Source organism: Cupressus sempervirens, chromosome 2 (genome assembly GCF_028749045.1).
Source record: "Cupressus sempervirens isolate cs-2001-9-10 chromosome 2, ASM2874904v1, whole genome shotgun sequence".
Lineage (NCBI taxonomy): Eukaryota > Viridiplantae > Streptophyta > Pinopsida > Cupressales > Cupressaceae > Cupressus > Cupressus sempervirens.
The window spans coordinates 323,620,772-323,644,404 of NC_143119.1; the positions used below are offsets into that span (position 1 = coordinate 323,620,772).

The following is a 23,633-nucleotide window of genomic DNA, read 5'->3' on the forward strand; positions in this document are numbered from 1 at the left end:
ATATATTTTTTTTAATAAAAGAAACAACTTATTAATAATTTAAAACTCTAATGCAAATAAATTAAAATAAATATTTCTTACTGATCCAAAAATAAAATCGTATTGGAGACGCTCCTTATGGATGATTTATCTAATACAGTTCGACTCCAGAATCGCACAAGAATTTATTTGATAATCCACCATCCACAGGCTTAGTTAAAAAAATATTTTCTTTGCAAATGAAGAATATAATACATCATCGAGCATAGGATAAGCAAAAGTTTAAAATATGAATACGAGAGAGCATAGGATAAGAAAAAGTTTAAAAGTTTAGGATAAGTAGGTAGTGGCCTCTGCAGAGATACAGGCTTTGGACTCAGTAGTAAAGGAGTTGGAGAGAGTAGTATCTTGCATGAAATTAGGATGCCCGGCTGCCTTTATAGTTTGTTTTAAAGAACAGGGATGGCCAAGTGTGGAGACTACAAAGATGCGATAGGATTGGGCCACGAGGAGAGATCTTGGTATGGAGAGTCGAGTAGAGGCTTTGACTTAGGAGATAGTGGAGATATGCAGGGATGCATATAACACCCTTTGGAGGAGCTAGGCAAATCAAGTAGCAGTTGAGACGGCTTGGGAGGAGTCAGCTGGTAGGCTAGCCTCGGAGAAGGAAGCCTAGGAATCCGAAAGGGCAGCCTTGTTAGCCAGACAGAGTCAGCTATAGAAATTGGCAGCAGAGAAGGAACAACTAGCAGCAAAGAAGGAGCGAGTAGCAAATGAGAAGGAGAGAGAGGTGGGAGAGATTGCTGGAATGATGCAGTTAGCTTTGGAGCTTCAAATGGAGGTGGAAGTGGAATTGAAAGTTCGGAAGGAGCAAGTGTACAAGCTACGGGCAGAGTTGAATGAATTGAGGGGATAGACAACTACTACTCCAGGGATGCATTCCTCTTCTTAGTAACAAAAAATGATGTAATTAGTTGTTTATTTTGAGTTTTGTTGTTTTATCGTCCGGAGACGACTTTACTTTTTGGGGGGGGGGGGGATGATGTTGTCGGTAAATTCTATATTGGAGCCGATGGGTAGAATAGCATCCGAACCGTGTGTGACGGTTGAGTCACCCCTTTGGGAAAGTATATGTACACCGTCTAGAAAGGACTTTGAAATCGTCATTGTAATGAGCATAATCATATTGTAAACATTAAAGTGCATATTGCATATATGAATAAAGTATTTGTTCTGTGTTATATCTTACTGTACTACATGCGATAAGTATCCTTTTACCCTGTACGGTAAACATTCTCTCCTTCGCATGAGACAAAGAGATGCTTCCTCTCCTTCCATACTTATTCATTTTCACTCTCCCTTAGCTCATAATTTTTCTTTAATATCTGATTTCCAAATTTCACCAGTTTTGTAGATTTTTCAAGTTCTACCCAAAGAAGACCTTCTAAATCCAAGATTGGTACCAACCCCACTCTACTACATAAACTTACTAGCAAAAAGAGGGGGTCCCCATTTGCAATGAGGCGATAGTGTGAAAACCTCACAACAAAACAAAAATAAAAACACAATAACGAAATTTTTTAGTTTAGGATTGAGGCTAAGGCATTTTAATGTTCATTTTAAGTTTTTTTGCTAGGTGAACTGCATGAACCGACAACATCAATGCAAATAATCTATGTCTGCAAGCACAAAAGTACGACATATATAGAAAGCCTGTAGACACACTAGCCCAATGAGGGTATGGAGGACAAGTTAATTGGCATTATCGTCAACAACATTAATGCAAATGTTCAAACATTTGAGCACATTGGATTCGCGAGGGTACAAATCCCCCAATCACAATAGTTCGGTGGAGATTTGAACCTTGGTGGGAACAATGACATTGCCATGAGTTGAATCATCAAACTATAGGACGAACCTTATAAAATTGAGTGCAAACAATCTCAATTGTTGATGGGGTAGAGAGCAACCCCAGAAGGTTGAAATTGAGCTTTTGGCACTATAGACAAGAAGCCTCACCATTTCACGTAAGGTTTCCGCTAAAATTAAGGGCAAACAATCTCAATTGTTGACAAAGTAGAGAATGCCTCTAGAAGGTTTGAACCTTGTTTGTTGGCACTACAAGCATAGTTTAAGTTTTACTTTGAATAGATTTTTCATTCATTTTAGAGTTGAAATCTAAAACAATAATTAGGTCTTTCTTTTAATTTTGCCTAATGAGGTTAAACATTAAAAACTTTCGATTGCCCATAAATTTTTAGGCTATGCTCCATGACACTAGCACCTATTGTTTTAGGACCAGCTTTTTGGTTTTTTAATATAAATCTTCTTATGGCAAAAAGTAAAATAGTTATTATAAGAGTTTCATAATCTTTTCTAATAAAATAAAGCACAGTATTCCATATGAAGTATCAAAATAATTTTCTTCTTCTATCTATATGAAGATTGAAAGTGTTGAGAGACAACTTGACAATGCATGATTTTTCTTAGGTCCTAGCCCCCTTGTGCATTATGCCTCATTTTGCCTATCACATATTTACTTGAGAAATCTTTAATTGGGTCTCCCTTGGTCAAAGGTGCCTAAGTTTTACTCGTTTTCATCCTCCTTGTTCATAGCATAAACTAGGGATTTCAAAATACCACGAAAGTCTTAAGTTTGGGAGTATTTGGGTGATTTTTTGATGTTTTTGTGGAGTTTTGGGTTTCAGTGGAGATTTGGATGTCTTCCTCTTGTTTGACCTCCTATCTTGACTGCAAGTCTTCCATGAAAACTCTACAAAGTTTATGGGGTTTGTTGATGTGAGTCTTGTTCCACCACATGCAAAATCAAACACATAATGTTTCAAGGTGAAACACCAAACATTCAATCCTCTCTTGAAGAAAGACACTTCTTATTCTATGACTGCAATTAAAGGTCATAAGATGACATCAAGGTTCCTTCTTAATGTGGATATTCACTTAGTTGAAAGGATGTGATTTGCTAGATCACTAAGTGGACTTACACTGTTTTCCAAGCAGTTGATTCTATAGATTTGGCTTTACAACTTGCAGTGGACATTTATTTCAATTTTTAACTTATGAAATGCAACTTAAACTTGCAAATTTAACTACTTCTACTTCTACCTAGGGATATATGGAAAAGTGGATACACTTGTACTCTAAATGCAGTCTTGTCATTGACTCCACTCACCTAGTGCAAGCTTTTAAGGTGTCTCCAAAAGATTTTTAAATCAATACCCTTTCTTTAATCCCATCAATGGATGCAAACTAAAGATCAAGTATAAATTGAAGTTAAGTGCATTCAAATGCCATTTGACTAGACAAGACACGACTCACAATCAATAAGTAGCTTGTGTTTGGTCTATGATTGAGTCAAGCAAGTATGCATTCACAATTACTCTTATCCATTAAAATTTACAGAAAGCAAATTCTAACTTAACAACCTGATATCAAATCTATTCTAAGTGAGGAATGTAGATCACTATGCAATGCAATACTTCTAACTTGATCACAATAATTCACCATGTAAGACACAACAATGAATAGGAGAGCAAATTTGGTGTATTTTAGCAACAATTCTCCTTTGCAACTGAGGAGAGCAAGTCTTATTTAGGGGATGCAGCTACAATTAATTGCCAAGATTAAACAGAATTAGCGACCCAAATTAATCCATAGTAAACCCTAATTAGGATAGCCACCCTATCATTCAATGCAATTAAAGCAACTTCATATGGGCCAATAGGAAAATTATAAAGTTTTATCAACTAATCAAAAGGCACCAAATTGTAGATCAATTAGAATTAAGCACTTAAACTATCAATCGATGAGAAAATTAATTACCACTTAGGCTTTTAATCAAATCTTCCTTTAGAAGATAATTCCCTTTTTTCTTTTCCCTCTTTGCTAATTCAGTGAACTTGGGCAAAACACTATTGAGCTCATCCATCGGAGGCATAAACACCCTTGGCAACTTCCAGTCAACCATGTTTAACTTAGTTGTACTTGTGGAAATAGTCTTCTCCCAATTTGTCATGTTGTCTTGTCTTGTGGCCATGAAAGATATGACAGTTGCAAATTTCCTCAATATTTCTCTCGACCTAGTAGGTGTTGTACATTCTCTTAATGTAATGTTAGGTTCTCCCTTGTTTTGTGCTTAATTGATATGATGGCTATATCTTCACTCGGGTCTTCGTTTGGATGTGGGATTTCACCTTTTATGGGAAAATCATCATCTTCATTTTCCCCTTGTGGAGGAAGGTTTCCTGTTATCATAGTTGGACTTAGAGGAGAGTATTTGGAAGAACTTTGGCTAACACTATCCTTTGATTTAGAATTGACCTCTTGATTCACTTCCTTTTCCTTCATTGGCATAGTCTGTCCTTGTTTAGAATTGCACTTTCTTTGGATGAAGGAGCATTTGGTTTTTGTTTCTTGGGTTGTGGCTCCTCAATCCTTATCCATTTGTCTTTTGAGTTCTTACTAGGTGGGGCTTTCCCAACATTTTTCCTCTTTTTACTAACATCACCTTGTTCCCTTTCTCTTGATGCTTGGGCCTGTTCGGATGATTTTTCTTCAACTTCCTCTACATCCTTCATCTTTTCATATGTCAGTGGAATTCCTCTACTTATGGTGCTTTAAGGCTTGCTCCTTTGTAATGTAGACCCCCAATTTACGATATAGTATATTGAAAGTTTCTCTAATTGTTCGTTCAGTGAGGAGGATCGACACTCTTTTATCTTTACCATAGTGGATTTGCCTTCGGTTGTGTTTTGTAGTGCATAGCACACTCAAGTACTAGTTCAGTACATTGCATTATAGGAAGAAAAGTAGCTGTTTGAACAATCCCATTCTTGATCATCCTTCTAGCGATCCTTGAAGGACTTCCTCAAGCATCTTATCCCTCACTTGCCACATGTTGATAGGTCCTAGATTGGTGTCTCCAATCTTCTTGGTCTTTGATGTGAAGCCCATCTCTGGCATGATATCCTTCGTATCATTTTGGTTTGGAGTTGCCAATCCTTTTTAAATTTGCAGCCTTAGGTCCCGACATCCTTGCCCTTGCAGTCAACATCCAAAATTAGTTTTGAATTATAAAATTTATTTGGAAATAAGATTTTACCTAGTAATAATCCCTTTCAAGAAATTATTGTCAATTTATCTACTTAAGCCCAATCGAGGACTTTATTAGAGACAACTTAAACTTCAATCCCATAGCTTTTCAAATAATATTCATTAACAACTTGAATTGAAGGTAAGTCTGACTGATTTAAGCTCAAAATGTGAATGTTGAAAATTCTGATGTTGACAAAATAGCTTTAATATTTTGACGTGGAATGAACTTTCTTCAACAATCTGGGGTTTCAAATGAGTTTGATGTCTAATAATATGCCCAAATTTAACCTTCTTTTTGCGCTTTATCTCTGATTTTAGAGAGAACTAGTGATATCTTCTCTCCATAATTCCCAAAAATCAGTCTCTAAGCCTTGAAATTGTTGGAAGAGAGAAGTTAAAATCATTCTTTGGTAAGATCAACTTCATGAGGAAGTTAATAATGGAATTTGGAGATTATTGCTATGAGCCACTGAGATAATAAAGTTGTCATTGAAGTTTGGTGATTTCTTGATGTATCTTAATGGTTGCATGTTTGTTCCCTCATTTAGTTTAGAATTTTCTTTCAAGTACTTAGATGAATTTGATTGATAATATTGTTGTTGTGAAGTCACTTTGCTCATTTCTTAAGTGATTCTTAAGCACGGTGTAGGTTGGTTCTAAGCTTTTTGTCAAAATTTTACTTCTATCTTTGATATATATTGTTCGTTATGATGGTATTCATCAGGATTGAAAATCCTTTGCACACCTCTTGAAGATTGCACCAACTTTGCATAGTTGTTAAATTTGGCCAAACAAAGTTTGGTAGACTTCATTACAATACTCGTCTTTCAAATTCTTAGGAGTAGAATATAACTCATAAACCTTATTCTCCTTTACTTTCTGCATACTTGAAGTCAACTTGAGGTACAAAACGTTAGGCTCCTCGACAACATATCACATCAACCATTGAGCTTATCCACAGTCAAGAACTGGCAGAAAAGGAACCTTGGAATGAATTGTACGATCTTTCAGTCTTAGCATACACACAATTTTGATCAAGAGAGGATAGGATATTTCAATACTTTGCTCTGTTGTTGGCAGGTCATAAAACACACATCAACAATAACGTAACATGAGGTGGTGGTAGTGGAACAATGGTTGGGGGGGGAGGAAGGGGGGTTCCTTGGAGTCCTTACATCTTGGGATTGCTCGTCTTGGAAATGGTTAATTTTTCAAGATGGACACATCCTTGTGGAACTCTATCCATAACTCACATTGTGCAAATTAATTTATATAAATTTGAAGGTCTTATATGTATTTTTAATTCATTAGACCTTTCGTTTCTGCACTGTTAATTTCTGGACAATCTTACAAATCTGGCATTTCTGGTACACATTTTCATTTCCATGCAAGTTCATTTTTGGTAACTTTTTTGTGGAGACAAATTAGTCGCCAATCAATACAAAGAAGGCAAAAGGTTGTGTACTACAAAGCACAATATAAAAATCTATTTGTGTTTCAGCATAAGCTGCTTATTCACCCATTTCCTTTTTATTAAATGGTAATTGAATGGCATCAAATGTCTATTACGTCAATGTTTTAATTCATGGTTTGCGGAACAAATTTATCTTTATTATTTGAAAAATCTTATTGAAACCATGTATAAACTCGAATCTGATTCTTAATGATGCTGAAAAATATCATCAATTCAAGATTGAAAGATTTGAATGGTTTTCCCTAAATATGATTATATACATTACAGCGTGAGAAACGGCACACAATCTACCACATTATAATTTCTAGCCTTGCATTTAATAGAATTATACCAAGTAAAGCTAGAAAATACTTTTAGGATATAATTGTATTAATGTGCAATGGAGTTTCTGGTCATTGGGTTTGAAATAGAAATTAAAATAGCCTGTAGTAGTAACCGAAAGCTGTTAATTAGTTTGTAAATAAATAAATGTAAACTCAAGTACAAGGGGGTGTACAAAGTGCCTTAATTTGAAAGAAAGAAAAATCAAAATCAATCAAATCTATCATAGAAAGAATGGAAGGATGATTTTGGAACTCACTGATTGATCGACTTTTGAAAGCATGGATAAGGTTCAGTTTTGATATAAGAGTGTTCATAACGAATTGGTGGTATGAAATTGTTCCTCCTATGATGCTTCAAATCACACTGATTCTCTCTATGGACAATCCCCTCAACAAATCCATTCTAAATTTACATCCAACTCCAAGTTGATGCGAGTTTTGTATCACGTACATAACATATTAGGATTTGAATATTCAATATGGAATATCAAACATGCAACTCCTCTCTTGAAAAGTTATTGCCTGTGAAGACATAAGCAATAGCTCCAATGTTCCTTACACCGTTGGATACTCGCTCAGTTTTATCGATGTGATTCGCTGATAATCACTTAGGCGGCCTTACGTAAATTTTTGAGGATGACTTGGACTTTGATGGGATGAAGGTGATGGTGGCTCGGTTTGTGAAATGTGCGGAAGCAGATAATGTTGATGGTGGCGATAGTGGAGGATGTGTTTGCCAATGGTGATGTTGATGGGAAAGTGATGGTGGTGGAAGGTGAGTGGATGCGTTTTGATACTTGATCTACTCTAACTTTCTCCTCTCTGAACTTCAACTACCCAGCTACTCACTATTCTACTCCTACTCCTATGAATGGAAGGTTAGCAAATGGACGGGGATCGAACCTAATGAGAGCTGACTAGTGGCCTCACTTCCACAGGTGCAATGATTCAAAGGAATAATAAACTAGTTTACCACACGAGGCTTCCCAACCAGCCGCTAGGATGCTAGTGGTCTAGTATTGATCCCTATCAAACATTTACCATGGCTACCATACAACTATTCATCTACTTCACTCCTACTTAAACAACTTGAAATGAAACCAACTTTAACAACTTGAAAAGAAATCTAAGTAAGTGGAAGTAGAAAACATGCAATAACACCCAATGTTCTTAATCAACATGCAAATCGCAACAATGAAAAAGAGGGCAATTTTGGTATTATCTTCGCAACAATTTCTCCGACCCTTTTACAAATGAGAGCAAATGGCCTTTTATAGGGGCCAAAAATACAATGGATGGTGGAGATCAAAACAAGATCAATGATCCAGATTGGATCCTTAAAACCCTAATTAGGGTTGCCACCCCATCGGCCAATAAGAAGATGCAACCTCATCAATGGACCAATGAAAAAAGTGCAAAAAGTGGCAACCAATGAGAAGGCACCAAAATGGTGGCCAATCAGAAATAGACACTTGTCCTATTCTAGAAGAAAGGGGAAATTTGCCACTTGGGCTTACATCAAATGATCTTCTAATATAAATCTTCCCTTTTCTTTCATTTTCTTAGCTAAGGCAATGAACTTAGCTAGCCTTTCGTTAACTTCTTCCATAGGAGGACAAGGTGTGTGCTTCACCTTGAGTTCCGTTGACTTCACCACGCTGTTCGCTGCTTGTAGTATCTTTTCGTGATCCTTCTCATATTCTTTTGCAAATCCAATAAAAGCGCTGAGAGAGGAAAGGGTGCCCAAATGTTTTTTCTTAATAGCAACCTTTCCTAACTCATCTAGTCTTGATCCAAAATCTGTCTCATTGATATCTTCTTCTCTAATATCCTCAAAATCAAGTGGCACCCCAACGTCGCTCATCATGGTTGAAATAGAAGTGTCGACGCTTGGATTGTGTCGTGCAATCTCATTATGTATCTCCTCAAGTGTTCTAAATTTGGTAGTCAATGCAACAAACCAAGATTCAACTATACTCAATCCTCTCTCATCAACCAATCTGGCCCTTTGCAAATATGCCTTTGGTAGCCCAATGAACGCTTGTAGCCTAGGAATAGCCAAATCTCTGATGGGAAGGAGACCCTTCCACTCCTCTTCGAATAACCTGAACTTGTCTCTAATGGCCACTAATGACTGGAATGTCGAGATGAAGGAAGGTAAGAAATTTCGCCCATCTTGGATTGTATCATGGAACCAATCCCTGACTTCATGTAGCTGAGCTGATATCTCTTCTAAATTGGTCCCGCTGTCTTGAGGAAGGGCTGCTTGGTGCAACTGTTGGATGGGCTGGCTATCTCTCCAATATTTCTTCTCAGCCTCCAACTTTACTATCCTTTCATTTGCCTTCCTTAACCTTTCTCTGATTGATGCTATACCTTCCTGGACCTCCTCACACTCCATATCATCTGTATTCCTTCCCAAGTTATGTTCTACTATCTCATATTCTTGGGCCACAATCTCATTTACTGCCTTGTTGATTGTTGGAATAGCAATCTGAACCTTTCGGTGATCATCATTGTCACTCTTGATTACCCTTGCCACCGTTCTTGCCATTTGTCTTTGGTTCTCCTTATCACCCTTTTCCATTAACCCTTGGATGTCCTCAGCTGTATGGGCCGTTACCACCACGCCTCTTGGCATAAGCATTTGTCTTAACCATAGTGGTGTAGTGCATCTCCCCAATCTGGATTTGGTTCGACTAACAAAGCATCACCAACGGCCTCGGGTTCCTGACTTATTGCCTCGATGTCGATTGGTCCATCTTCTTCTTTACTAGTTTCTTACATATCATTTCCTTGCTGGTTCGCTGAGAGAGGGGAGTACTCGGTGCTTTCACTATAGCCACTCGATTCCGAATCAGAGCTCACCTCCACCGCGGCCCCTTTATCATTTGAATTGACTTCTTGGCTTCTAGCCTCAATTATACTCTCTCTTGATGGCGCTGCATGCTGTCTTTTGGCTAGAGGTTCTGGATGTTCTTTGCCCTTTTCTACCTCCAAAACTTTCTTCTTGCTATTTCTGATCATTTCTTGTTGCTAGCTATCTCCTTCATTCCTTTGTCTGACTGATTCTGCTTGTTTCTCTTTTGGTTTCATCATCTCATAGGTAAGGGGAATCCTTTGTCTTTGTAGCTTCCTTAGTCCCTCATTATACCATGACTCGGTATGTAAATCCACTACCCTTGTGACTGCTTCCAAGGAAGGATCCTGATGGTCATCCCAATCCACTGGATTCAATTCTGTTCCTTCTACTGTATCATGGTCTTCTCTCAACACATTTCCATCATCCTCCAGTTGATCCGGAATATCAAGGCCTCTCAATCTAATAGCCCTCATCATGTTCACCGTCAGCCTTGAGAAAGCTAGCTTTCTCACATGAAAGTCATCTTTGGCGTTGGCTCAAAAGTCTTCTATAGTGGGAACATGCTTGAATTTGTTTCCATGAGATGCCTTGATAAGACCATTAGGGTCAAACCCTTGCCTTGCTTTGTACCATCGTAGATGATACCATTCCAATTCCTTCTCTGCAGCTTCAAAGGAGGCCCGATTTGGGCAACTATCATTGCAAATTATGATTGAGAATGAAATGCCTATTTTCTCTTCGTTTCTCATTATTCTATCATAGTGCTCAAGTTGTCTAGCCAATTCTAACAAAACTACCTTGTTGGGTGGGTACCTTGGAAGCCTCTTGGGACATACTATACTTCTTGCCACTCTAATGTATGTAAATTGCGGAAATTGGATGAACCAACTCCCAAACTTCTTAATTCTTGCTTCTGCTTCCGATGAAAGTCTCTTAGCAGGTGTCCCTTGTAATACCCTTATTGTCTTCGTGGCGAAGGCATCGCAAAATATCTTGTAATCTTTGTTATTGTGCAAATGGAGTTACGGATAGCATTCATGTACCAAATGTTGTCCCGGTCCGCTACCAACTTCTCCTAAGGCCTTAAGTCTCGGACTCTTGTACAATCTAGCAATTAGGTAGAATAGATAGGAGCCCATGTAGAATTGCCTTTGGTTTTGCACGGTTTTGAGTTGCAATTCTAAGTTCTCGCTTATGATCTTGGCCCAATCAAACCTTCTTTTCCCTCTCTCAATCTCATCAATGAAGAAGTACATCCAGTTTTTAAATTGCATCCCTTGAGCTAGGCCCATGATCCGACTGAGTAGAACAACGAGATCACCATATTCTGGTTTGAAATCTGTCTTTGTGAGCCTTGATGATCTGTTAACTCCTTTCCTTCCCTCGCGTATCCAATTTTGCTTTAGATGCATGTAATAGGCCTCTTGGTTATCTTGAAATGACTTAGTTGCTTGGTCCATCATCACAATCGTCATGCCCTTGTACTGGGGAATGTTGAATGTTTCTTCGATTGCTTGTTCGCCAATGCTGGCCAACACTCTCTTCCCTTCATCAAAAATGATGGAATTATTGTTTAGATCAAATCTAGATGCACATTCCATAATCAACTTTGGACAGGGCAATGTGGGAGGAAAAGCCACTGCGTGTACAATTCCGCTCTTGTAAATCCTTTTTGCCAAGGGGGATTGTCCTTCCTTCAATCTGTCCCTCATCCGTATCATGTCCACTGTATCGATATTGGTGTCGGTTATTCTCTTCATTTTTGAGAAGAAGGAAGTTTTGGGCGTCATATCCTCTTTGTCTTTCTTAGTGTTCACCCACTTGGGATTCTTACTTGCACTATCATCCTCCATGCTCGTCGCCTTATTACGGGATGGTAGAGTGGTGGACTAAAAGGCAAGAAGAACCAAGCGGAGCAATCCTTAGACTAGAACGAAAGATAGATGTCAGCTTAAGCACCCCTTGCAACTCTAGAGGATGAAAATTCACCTTAACCAATAATCTTACAGCGACTTTTTCGGAACCTAGGATATGACTTTCAAGAAGTTCAAATCCCTTTGCAAATTAGAAATTTACACTTCTAGAACTATCCAACACTTGCCTTCTATGCAAAAATCAAACTTTCATATGTATCTCTTCTCCCAACAAAATTGCCAAAATTTGGTATCAAAATGCAGTCCTAAACAGGAAAAAAAATCAGACCTTCACCATGAATTGCCCAAAAATCAGAATCAGATCTGCCTCAATAAAATGCCAAAAATGGAAAATTTTGCCCTTGTCTCAAATTCGCCCAAGCATGAAGTCTGAAATCTACCCAAAATGACACCTAGGGCACAAATCGCAGCCCACAAATGGAGGAGAAAACCACCAAAATCTGCAAAAGGTCTGCCCCTTGAGAAATCGCCAAGCATGAAAATGGAGAAATGCAAGCAAAAAAATCGCCTAAGCATGCAAAAAACTGCCTTCCACAAAATTGCCTAAGTCTGGAAAAATCTGCTCCTTGAGAAATTCGCCCAACATGGAGAGGAGAAAAATGATTTGTGAAAATGAAATGGGGAGGAGACTCCCTTTATAGCCAATTCCCTTCTCCTCAAAGCTGGCCGACCTGGTCTAGGACAAAACAAAAAACAAAAATTAAATCCAAGTTAAGGCCCACAATTAAATACTCAGCTCAAAAAAAAATTAATTTTGCCAAAAGAAAATTGCACTTTTAAATTTACCAATTAGCTCCAAATTGCAAAACGTAATTAAATGGCCTTGAGGGTGTTAAATACTTCCATTTAATGAGGGTTTAGTAATTAATATGTCATTAAATTTGGATTTTGGCTAACCAAAAGCCAATTTTTTCAATATTAAATTACTAAATTCATTAAAAACTTTAAAGTTTTCAAGGCAATTAATCCAATTAAAGCCAATTTTTGCAATTTTCTACCAAATTGATTTTGCCAAGCTAAAATAAAAATAAAATAAAATTGCATCTAGAACCAAAAATCGATTTTTTGCAATTTTCCTCATTCCAACAAAATTAAAATTTTTACCAAAGAAAAATTTGAGATTTTCCAAAAACTTAAGTCTAATTAAAATTTCCTTTTTGAAAATCATCCAAATTTACAAAATTAAGACCAAATTTTCAAAAGAAAACGTCTAAGTACAATATTCACAATTTTATCTTGCCAAGTTGAAATTAACTTAGAAAATTATTCGGCCTAGGGATAGAATTGATAGCTTTGGAAAATCAAGTTGAAACCGGGGGAAAATAAGCTAAGCCTTCCCACATTTGTCCTGAAGTTGCCAAGGCGTGAAATTTTCAAAACTCAAAAATTTTGGGCAATCCAAAAATTTGCCGAGGCGATAAAAAAAAGGGGGGTTCCCAAGATTTGGGGCGATGTGTGAAAACCTCACAACAAGGTGAATGGACCTAAGTTTTCCTATTGAAACTTGAAAACTCATTGAGAGATTTACCAACACTAAGTATAGAAGACAAATAAAGCACAATGTGACTAACAAATAACAATGATGGGCGAACAAGAGCCATAAAATCATTTGCTAATGAAGGCAAGAAGGAAATCTTATCAAATATCAATCTATGCATTTGAAATAGAGTTGTTTAAGCCATTGTTAGTCAGTGTGAGAAAATGTTCAGATGAGAGTATTTGAGGTTGAAAGAACATGGTGGGATAACATGAGAGGAATCAAAGTACTTCCTTCAAAAACCCACCAACATCCAAGGTGGGGGTAACTCTCATGGTAGAAAAGAAGCTCATATGATGTGTTTGCCCCTATGGTCTAGAGGCACTTAGTAAGTAGTAGATCCATGTTGCAAGGGTGGAGCTAAGTCATGCCAATAAGAATGAACAAAGTCATGATATTTGAGGGAGAGTCATTTGAAGAGCTTGAGTAGTAATGGTGTGCGAAGAGAATTGTTGCATAACTGATCTATGAGTATTGATATGTGGAATAGTGGTATTCAAAGGCTGTTTTGTGTTGCTTGTCACTTGCATGGGTTGGAAAAGAGGGGGCTTTAGAGCCTCTAGATTTGCCTCTAGATTTCCCCCCTATAGGGATTTGCGTTGGACGGTGAAGGTCTCACAAAGCAAAATAGGCAAGTTCTATTGGCTTGAATAGTTGAAGAAAGTAGATAAATTGTTCTAAGTCCTTGTAGATACAACAAAATCCTCCTTGGATTCCATAGAGATTTGGGTTTTTGAAGATAAAGTGTTTAATGATTTCCAGTAGAGGGAAAAAGGACAACAAGTTTGGTCTTGAAGAATGTAATGATTTTGTTTTGACATATAATTGGTGAGAGCACACTCTCAGCTGGCCAAGTCTTGAGCCATGTGAGCAATGATATTGGGTATAGTGAAGGTTGTGAATAAAACCATCCACCATTTGTAAGAAATACTCTACATCGAAAGCTAGCTTGTGGCAAAAGGGTTCATGGCGGGAGATCTAGGTCGTCTATAGCCTATCAATAATGATGCCAGTAGAAAGTAGCAGCCACTTTGTTGCCAAGTACCAATAGTGTGCGTGTCTAGTATGCTATGGTAATTGTTTGATTGATATTATTGAAAGAATGAAATGTACATATATAGGCAATTACATTGTTGATGTCTCCTATAGAAACAACCAAACAGTAAAGACTAAATAAGAACGGAATCTAATCTACCAAAAAATACAATATAGATTATAGACCATTAAATTATATATACAAATATCATTCAAATATACTCTTATAATGGTCAATCTGTCAACTACACCAAGTTTCTCCTGAAATTTTACAAACTTACTTGGGCCCAAAGACTTGGTGAGGATGTTTGTAGTCTAATCCTCAATTGGAACATACTGCAACTAATACCAATCCATCCTCTACAAGCGTGTGGATGTAATGACAATGAAACTTAACATGTTTTGTCCGCTCATGGAAAGACTGTATTTTTGGCAAGTTTGAGCACCCCTTGATTGTCGCAAAATAGACGTAAATAACCTTGATGCAGGAGCATCCTTGGGTTGTTGGCTATCTCTCATCATCCAAAAATAGTTTCTTTATTTCCTGTTTTCCAGCTCCAGTCTGAGCGTTTGTGGTAGTGATCATTGGATCACACGTTCCAGGTTATGCAAACTTGGTTTCCTAACAAGGACCTATCATGGATCATCTTCCTAAGGTTGCATGCCTTTATGTTTCGTATGCATGGAGATCTAATTCATTATTCTTGGGTGGTGTGTTTTTCGTTGGCATCATTAGGTGATGCGTGGTAATTTTCTTATGCGATGTTCATCTTCACTGGCAAGGTTTCATGGCTCTTCATGTGGGTTCTTGGTTAATGTGTGGAGCTATATCTTAGTTTGTGAAATCAATGAGTTTAGGGTCTTTGCTTCTTCCATATAGGATGCCAAAATTAGAAGTGCCCTTCACATACCTCAATACATGCTTTGTGGCAACCCATTGTTTAGCTCTAGGGTTTGTCATGAAGTGAGAGATGTAGCTCACATCAAAACTAAGGTCAAGTCTAGTAGTAGTGAGATAGATGCGATTACCCACTAGTTTTCTGAAAACAAACTCATTCACCATAGGTGAATCCGATTTGGTAGGCAACTTCAACCCTTTCTTCATGGTGTGGATGTAGGTTTGCAATCTTGCATCTAAAATCGGTCTAGCAAATTCCTGGCTTACTACGACTTAGATATACAAATATTATCATATGTTTGCCAAACCTCAACACCAAAGCAGTAATGCAGAAGTTCCAAATATGTCATGTCAAATGACTGTCAACAACTCCTTTTGATCTGCTGGATGATAAGTACTCAAGTACTAATAATAATGAAATCATTGACATTGATGACATGTAGAAGAATATTACGTTGAGTTCCATGCTTGGAACATAGTATACATTGAGGAAAATTAAATTCCTCCCTCCATAGTGATTTTATACATTGCCCTTTTTGACAACAGTGTACTCTTCTCCTCCAAAAATAATTGAATCAATGAATGGTGTGTAATCAGTGAACCAATCTGTCATGAACTGTAATTGATGTAGGCATAGTATAAATATATTTATAATACAAATGTAATTTGTTTAAAACATCTCACTTAACTTATAAATACATAGTTAATCAATATAATATTACTAATTTCTTAATCAATATACTGTCAATAATATTTGATTAAAAAATATAGTGTCAGCCAATATTAATAACTAAATAATAATGTTAATATATAGTATTAATAGCATTATGCGAATAATGAATACATGTTACTTAAGCATCTACCATCTACTGATTATCAAAATACTAATATAATCCTTATAAATGTTAAGACATTATTGGATTGTAATAAAAAATAGAAAGGAAACAAACTACAATCAATACTAATCATTGGTTATTTATTAATCAAGAAAATATGCCGACCAGTGATATCAATGAAGAGTGACCATAAAACGTTGGAGACATATATCCATTCAATTACATATTAAAGACATGGAAAATGCATGCAATGATGGGGGAGTATGGAGTAGAAATATTAAGAAATAAATGAAGGAATTAAAGGTGAAAGGACACTGAATAAAATAGAGGGAATAAAACGCATTGCAGATTTACTAAAAGTGCAATTAAAAATGGAGTGAAAGAATATTTGGAGAAAAGTAAGGAGAGTCAACGAATTCACAAGTGGGAAGGAGGCATCAAAAAAATATACATTACAAATGCATGTACTAAGGAAAGAAAAAGACTTCACACGTAAGCGTAAATGACAACTAAATTAAGGAATATCCATTATAGATAAGTTATATAACTTGTTTTAGTAGTTTAAGTCATTTTTTGTAATTGCATGTGAATTTTGTCATATAAGAGATAAGGGACTAATTAATTACATTATAAATAATAAGAAATAAATTTAGATTATATAATTAAACATGAAGTAATTTGAATATGTATTGATAAATAATTAATTAACTGATTATAAAAAATATATAATGAATACATTATAGAATTATGCTTTCTCATGATTATAAATATGTAATTATTTAATAATGGAATTCTCATGATTATAGATTATATAACTTAAACATATATACATATCATGTGTATAATATATTAGTTGTAAGGGAACATCTTATTAGAAATAGTCAAATATATATATATATATATATATTTGATAGGTAATCGGCTGAAGCTTAGATTATTTATTATTGTTAGATTTATTATTATTATGTGTTAATTTTGAGTAGATTCGAAGCCAAGACCTCCCAATGAGAGGTTCGCAATTTATTGATGCATTGTAGGCTCTTGCCTAGAAATAATCAAATATTCATATACATGATATTTACATAGTACAAGTATGATATGCCATAAATATGATATTTGAGAAGAATATATATATTTTATGATGCAAAGGAATTAAAATGTGTATAGTCCATCTCTTTATTCTCTCACTATAGTCCAAGAGTTGATAGATGGTGTTGTACAGGGAAAAGGTAGATTCAGTAAGTGTCAATTGTCCTACGACAAGTAAATCCATAATCTCCTTAGGGTTGAGTTTAAGAGAGAAGTAAAGAATCAAGACCTAAGCAAAATTAATTGTTAAATATATTATAAGCTTGGATGCTTATTCAGAAGTATTAGATCTAGCCAGTGTAACATGGGGGCTCACACCTCCCTCCCAAACCTTGATGTACCCATCCCCAAGATGTCCCCGCACCATGTTCTTGATTACCCAAGTACCCCCACCTCCGCATTTCGCAACCATGTCGCCGCTGGGATGGGTACTTGAATTTCTATTTGATTTTTGATTTTGAATGTTACTATTGGGTATGTAATATGTTACTATGTTGAATGTTCAATGGTTCTAGTTCATGTTGCAATTTTGCGATGTTCAAGTATTCTAATTTGGTATGTTCTATTGAAATGTCATTTCATAACTAGCATTTCAAGTTCTATATGTATACTATACAAGACCCCTCCTTGCCTCGTCCTCCCCTTGTCGCTATCCCCTAGCCGTCCCCCCACTGTACCAAAAATGAGGCCCATTTTCCTCACATCTTGAAAACTCTTTCTAGTGTCCCGCCTTTGCAACATATCCCTGTACTGGTGTTACACTGCATCTAGCATATATTTGTAATAATACATACAAAGTTAATTCTTTAATAACTCATTAACACAACTAAGCAGATAGGGAGTTTGCACAAGGGAAGGAGTAATTCAGTCATGTTGAGGCAAAGATTCCCAAAACAGGCTTAGTTTATGAGGGAGCCTCAAGTAGACTGTTTTTGTACTCAAGCAACATTAATTCTACCATCCGCCTTAGGGTTGGTGATTAGGAAGAAATGAAGAATTAAGGCTCAAGTATGTATTATAAGTCAATTGGCGTTTCTGATTATGGAAATGATAGATATTTAAGACTCTCTTAGTATGAAACAAACATAATCCAAATCCTAAATAGAAATTTTACAGAAAATCAAGTAAGAGCCTAGTAGGGGTCATTACACAATCTCAACAATGAGTAAAGTGCTGAGAAGAAGTTGAATCGATGTACTAGGTAGACAATTTGATGTGATCCATTGGGTGTTTGGCCATAAAAGGCAGATTCCTGCTTAGTGTGCTTTGCTACTTTGGCTTCTCTTGAGACCCTCCCTGCTTCTTTTGTTCAGAAGCCAAATGGTGCCAATAGTCTTTCTGCATGTGACCATACTTGTGGCAATAATTGCACTGAATGTTCCATTTTTAGAGGTTTTCTGGGATTGATCTAGGCACCTTTGCTGGAGAACCGACTATTCAATTTGTTCTGAGTAGAGGAGTTTGCTGTGAATGCCTGTTTTGTGGATGGCGAACTAGCACCTCTTTCGAACTGTGGTCTCGGTTGATCCTGTTGTAGAAGTTTGGTGCAAAGATCTTGAAACTTCAAGTCAACATGAGTTAAGGTAAGACTTTGGTAGACTTTTCAGAGTGATTACTACTACCATGTCTTCTTCCTCCATCGTTCGATCAATCGCCTCCAGTTGATCATAAATGTCCTTGATTTTTTTGAGATGCTCCTATAGTGACATCTTCTCGTCCATCATAATCAAGAAAAGCATGTTCTTTAGAAAGAGTGCACGGCTCTTGTTAGATGTTCCATGTAGGCCTTTTATATATTCTCATATTTCAGCAGCTGTCTTGCCTGAGGGTATATGAGGCAGCTGATTGTCAGTGACTGACAATTTAATGATTATCATGGTTTCCTTTTTCCACTTATCAAATTTATTTTGATCTTGACTCACTGTTGTAGGACCAGTAGACCCACCCAAAACAATCTGGTCTGGGCATTGATACTCAAAGTTGTCATCATCTGCTGCTTCCTGACGTTAGAGTCACAATCGTTGAACTTCTGATTTTTGTCCAAAATAATGTTGGTCAGAAATGCCCTTTTTTATGCTATTGAGGCACAAAAAATGAGGTGAGCAAAACAGGCTGAAGACTGACAAAAAGACAGACACTGATTGCACAAAACCTGAGACACAGGTTTCAATAATCAGAACTGTAAAACTTTGATTTTAAAACAACAGGGGGCAACCATCCTCTTAGAGTAGCAAAGTACTAAAAATGGATCTTTCTCATTAACGAAAGTTGAGGCCCCCATGGACCAGAGACCAGAGACAATAGGTGTGCAGATGGTCAGTTGCAAGGTATAGCCGTGGGGGTGCAAGTTTGGCTTAAACAAGGTTTGTAATTTGTTTGGTTATCTAGCTTTCAGTGTTTGATATAGATAAACTGTGTGTATGAAAGTTGATCTTCCAGTTCATGAGACACTCTGCAGCCTGAAGAGCTCCAGCAAACCATTTTCTTCATCCGGTGCATAGAGCAGTAGCAGGGTAAAGAAAAGCCTCTTCTTAAGCCATGCCTTCTATAGGAGCATTATTAGTCCTTTCATAGCCATTTTGATTATCTCGTGTGAGTCCGGGAGTGGAGAAGACACAATTGTTTTTGTGGGAGGATTTGCAACCTTAGCAATCTATATTTGTTTTTGACAAAGTTCATTGTAAGAGTGGGACAGGTTTGAGGAATTCTGTCATTTCTTGAAAAGACTATCAACTACCTTGGAACCATTCCTTTTTTCACCAACTTTTATACTCCCAATAGCATTTGCAAATGATTTCGCCATCCCATTCATAAACCTGTTGTGCCAATCTGGAAATAATTCTTACAGATCGTTACCTCATTTTTGTTATTTTGTTCAGAGGAAAGGATAAATGGATCAATCTTTGGACTGCCAATCTTTACTGCTGTACCAAGAACTGTGGTTGACTCATCCACTGCTTCCATTTTTGTAAATTTGCCCTCCTTACTATCACAATATTCTAAATCATTCTTGTCAATACAATCACCTCATTAACCAATCTGCTTGAAGTCACTTTGCAGTTCTTCCTGATTCCTCGAGCATTTTTTGTCTTCTTTTGCTACTTCACTTGCTCTTCTGTCTGCATGTTGGCTGCTTGGAATAAAACTAGGTATGCAACAAATTTGCATTTACATAGATGTATATTGTACTTTATGTTATGATTGTAAATTTGCATGTGAGTACTGTGTTTTGATGCTTATTTTAAAATTTATTGTTTGTATTTATTTTTGATTGATAGATCAAATGTTGAAAATATTTTCTAGTGAAATTGGTTTCGTGATCAGAGTTCTAAGCATCTTTATATTTATCTGAACAATTGTAATTCCATTGTCATTCAGAGCTCAAAAAATCACTTAAGGCGGTATTTGCTCAGTTTGGGAAGATTGTAGATGTTGTTGCTTTCAAGACCTTGAAACATCGGGGCCAGGCATGGGTTGTTTTTGACGAAGTCTCAGCTGCTACAAATGCACTTCAGAAAATGCAAGGTTTTCCCTTCTATGATAAACCAATGGTGAGTTAGTCACATGGTGTGATTTTGGGGCTGATATCAAAGTTGTCATGAACAAGTTATCTCCAGATTACACGTAATAACTAGTTAAAACTATCTTTTACATGTCAAAATCTCAGAATATGCCAATTTATATGGATTTAGTGCACAAGCAAAATAGTAGATGCGCAATTGGTTTATGTTTCTTGTACGGCTGGTAATCTAAGAATATACAGGTATTATATGGATATGGTGTGTAAGCCAAACATAGCTTTTTAAACTTTCTTTGCCCCTTACATCAGAAGGCCTAGTGTAAAAATCTATCTTATGATTTGACATTTAATGAAGGCGTAAAATGTTGCTTTTTAGTTCACAATCAAGTTTGGACCTAATTTTTTTTAAAATTTAGACTTCTGGATATCCACTTCATGAACAAATTTGAGAGTAAACTGAATCTTACCAATACTAACACTTCTCAATTAGCTTATGGCCGTTTTTTTTTTAATGTGTTTCTCTTTCACTTGGAGAGGTATTTGGCTCTCCATTTAAGTGCAAATGAGAAATTGTTATACTAATAATGTTAACTTCTGACTTGAAATCTAAATTTTTACAATGATGGAAGTTGCAAGCTCACATACATATTTTTAGTAAAATAGAAACATATTTTTGGAAGGTATGCTTGCTTGATTGCAAAACGGAAACAAAGAGAAGACATCATCTAAGGAGGTGTGTTACATCTCTCCAATTGTTTTACTAAAAATGTGAAGAAAAGGTATATACTTAGTTTAATCATAACGTAAAGATCTAGGGTGAGTCAAAGATTGAAAATAACATCCAGCTCAATGACAAACAATTACATAGAAATGACATTGATAAACTACATACAAAATGTTAAAGATGAGACATGTAGCATGACAACTTGTAGTAATCCTCTCATTAACTCTGATTACAAATTATAAGCTTGACAAGGAGAGGTAGTTACATTACTAACTGCCTCTCAACTAATTAGATAAGTGCCTTTATTCATAAGTAACACACAGTTTATTGTTAATTTAATTACTTAAATTGAATTAAGTGATTACACTGTAAACAGTCACTCTGAATATTTACATCATAAAATTAACATTGGGATGAAGTGCATCTGAACACAACAGACATAAAGAATACTTGAAAACTCAAATTTCATTAGAGTCATGAATCATGATAAGGCCTTTATTCTTCATGTAGCTCCATATTAGTTTTAATAGTATCAAAATGTTGTTATCTTTGTCGATGTTTCAGTAGCAGGAGTTATCTTTCCCTCCTAAATTTGGCATAAATAAATAATCCAAATTTTCTTTGTAACATGTAGGCGATGAAGGGTCTTCACTTTGTAATGTCAAGACAATGAAGGGTCAAGACTAATTTATATATTCTTCCAGGAGGAATTCACACAGATACTACAATTTAAATATCTTTTGTTTGAGGAGATCGATACTAAGGAATTTAATAATTTTCTGCATGTTGATAGCTGCTATCATCATTGCTTTAGTTCAGCCTAGTGTTTGGCCAAATTGTAAATCATTCTTTTGCTCTTTCATTAAATATAAGTGATATATTTGTTTCTGGGGTTTTTTCCTCAAGTTGGAGGGTTTTGCTAGGATAATTCATTGTGTCCATTTTTGTATCTGTTATTTTTTTGTCTCATTTCTGATCATAAAAAGTAACAATCTTGTCATGAAACTGCTTTTTTGCTAATAGATTGTTCCACTGGTGTCATATAAAGGTGAATACATTTGTGGAAGCTTTTTCTGAGCTTGTGGAGATCGACTACTTCTGAATTTCTCTAATATTATTGAACTTTAAATTTATGCCACCACACAAGCATGGAGGACACAAGTCCCATCAACAAAGGTTTTGTCAATGGTTGAATCAGCTGGGTGCATAAGAAAACTGCTGACAGTTCTAAATAAGAGAGTTGTCTTGAGGAAGTTGCAGGATTCCCAGTGGCTGTTCAGGCTCCAGAGCTGAGACTTGAGTGTATTGCTCAATATGAACCATACACGTACTAGATCAAAATGCCCAACAAAGTGTTACCATAAATAGGATCTCCACGCATAATTGCTTCCGACTACCTGCCTGCGAAGTGTTTAACGAAATGGATTTTTGGAATACCGTGTCAAGCTACAATGAGAAGATAAGTGTGAATAAACGGAACCTATTAGTCACATGGTTCTAGATGCCAATGGGGAACAAAAGTAAGCTGCTAAAGACCTTGTATGGCACCAATCTGAAAGGAAAATTGTGGAAATCTTAGTATTGTTTCATTGGTTAAAAGGCAACAAAGATGCCCAGAATTTTGTTGAGCTTTATTACTACTTGGTGCAAGTGGTGTGTGCCTACAACAAGTATGTAGATTGGGCTTAAATTTTGAGCGACCAATTAGCCTTGTGGTTGCAGATTGCCAAAGCTCGGAGGCATTTCTTTATGTCTACATTTCTAATTTATGCATTGGCTGCCATTCAATCCTCACTCGATCTGCCCCATGTCAAAGAATTTGACAAGGAGTTCAAGTATATGATTTCTACCCTAATCTCTAGCTACATAATAGTTATACAGAGTTTGCAAAGGTGAACAACACCTTCACCATGAGGTATGTCGAGAGTTACAGGGTTGCTTGAAAAGAAGGTTATGCCCTAAAGCTATTTCTATTGTCACTCGGTTTGGCGGTTATTTTATCTAGTTCACTTCCTCCTATATCAGGGCAGTTGGCTTCGACGAATTTCTGTGGAAACTGCCACGATATCCCTAGGACATAATCATTCTAGTGGAGCTCTCTCGATATATCCTATAAGTGAACACTCTGTGCATAGATGCGCGGAAGGAAGGCATTGCTTTCCTTATCACCGTTGGAGCTTATTCATGCGCGTTGAGGTCAAATGTGAAGAACATGCTAAAAGTATTTGAGGAGAAGTATAGGATGGAGTCTTACGAGGTGTTGATGCTCAAATTCAACCCTGTGAATTACATAAGAAATAATCTGCAAT

At 36.6% G+C, this 23,633-nt stretch overlaps 1 protein-coding gene across 1 annotated transcript in view; it reads left to right on the forward strand.

Moving 5' to 3' along the window:
• Nucleotides 1-23,633, forward strand: part of U1A (spliceosomal protein U1A) — a 195,090-nt gene that overhangs the window by 18,265 nt on the left and 153,192 nt on the right. The window contains exon 2 of the mRNA XM_089813586.1: nt 20,459-20,631. Coding sequence (XP_089669712.1) covers nt 20,459-20,631 — 173 coding nt within the window. The remainder of the gene's footprint in view (nt 1-20,458; nt 20,632-23,633) is intronic.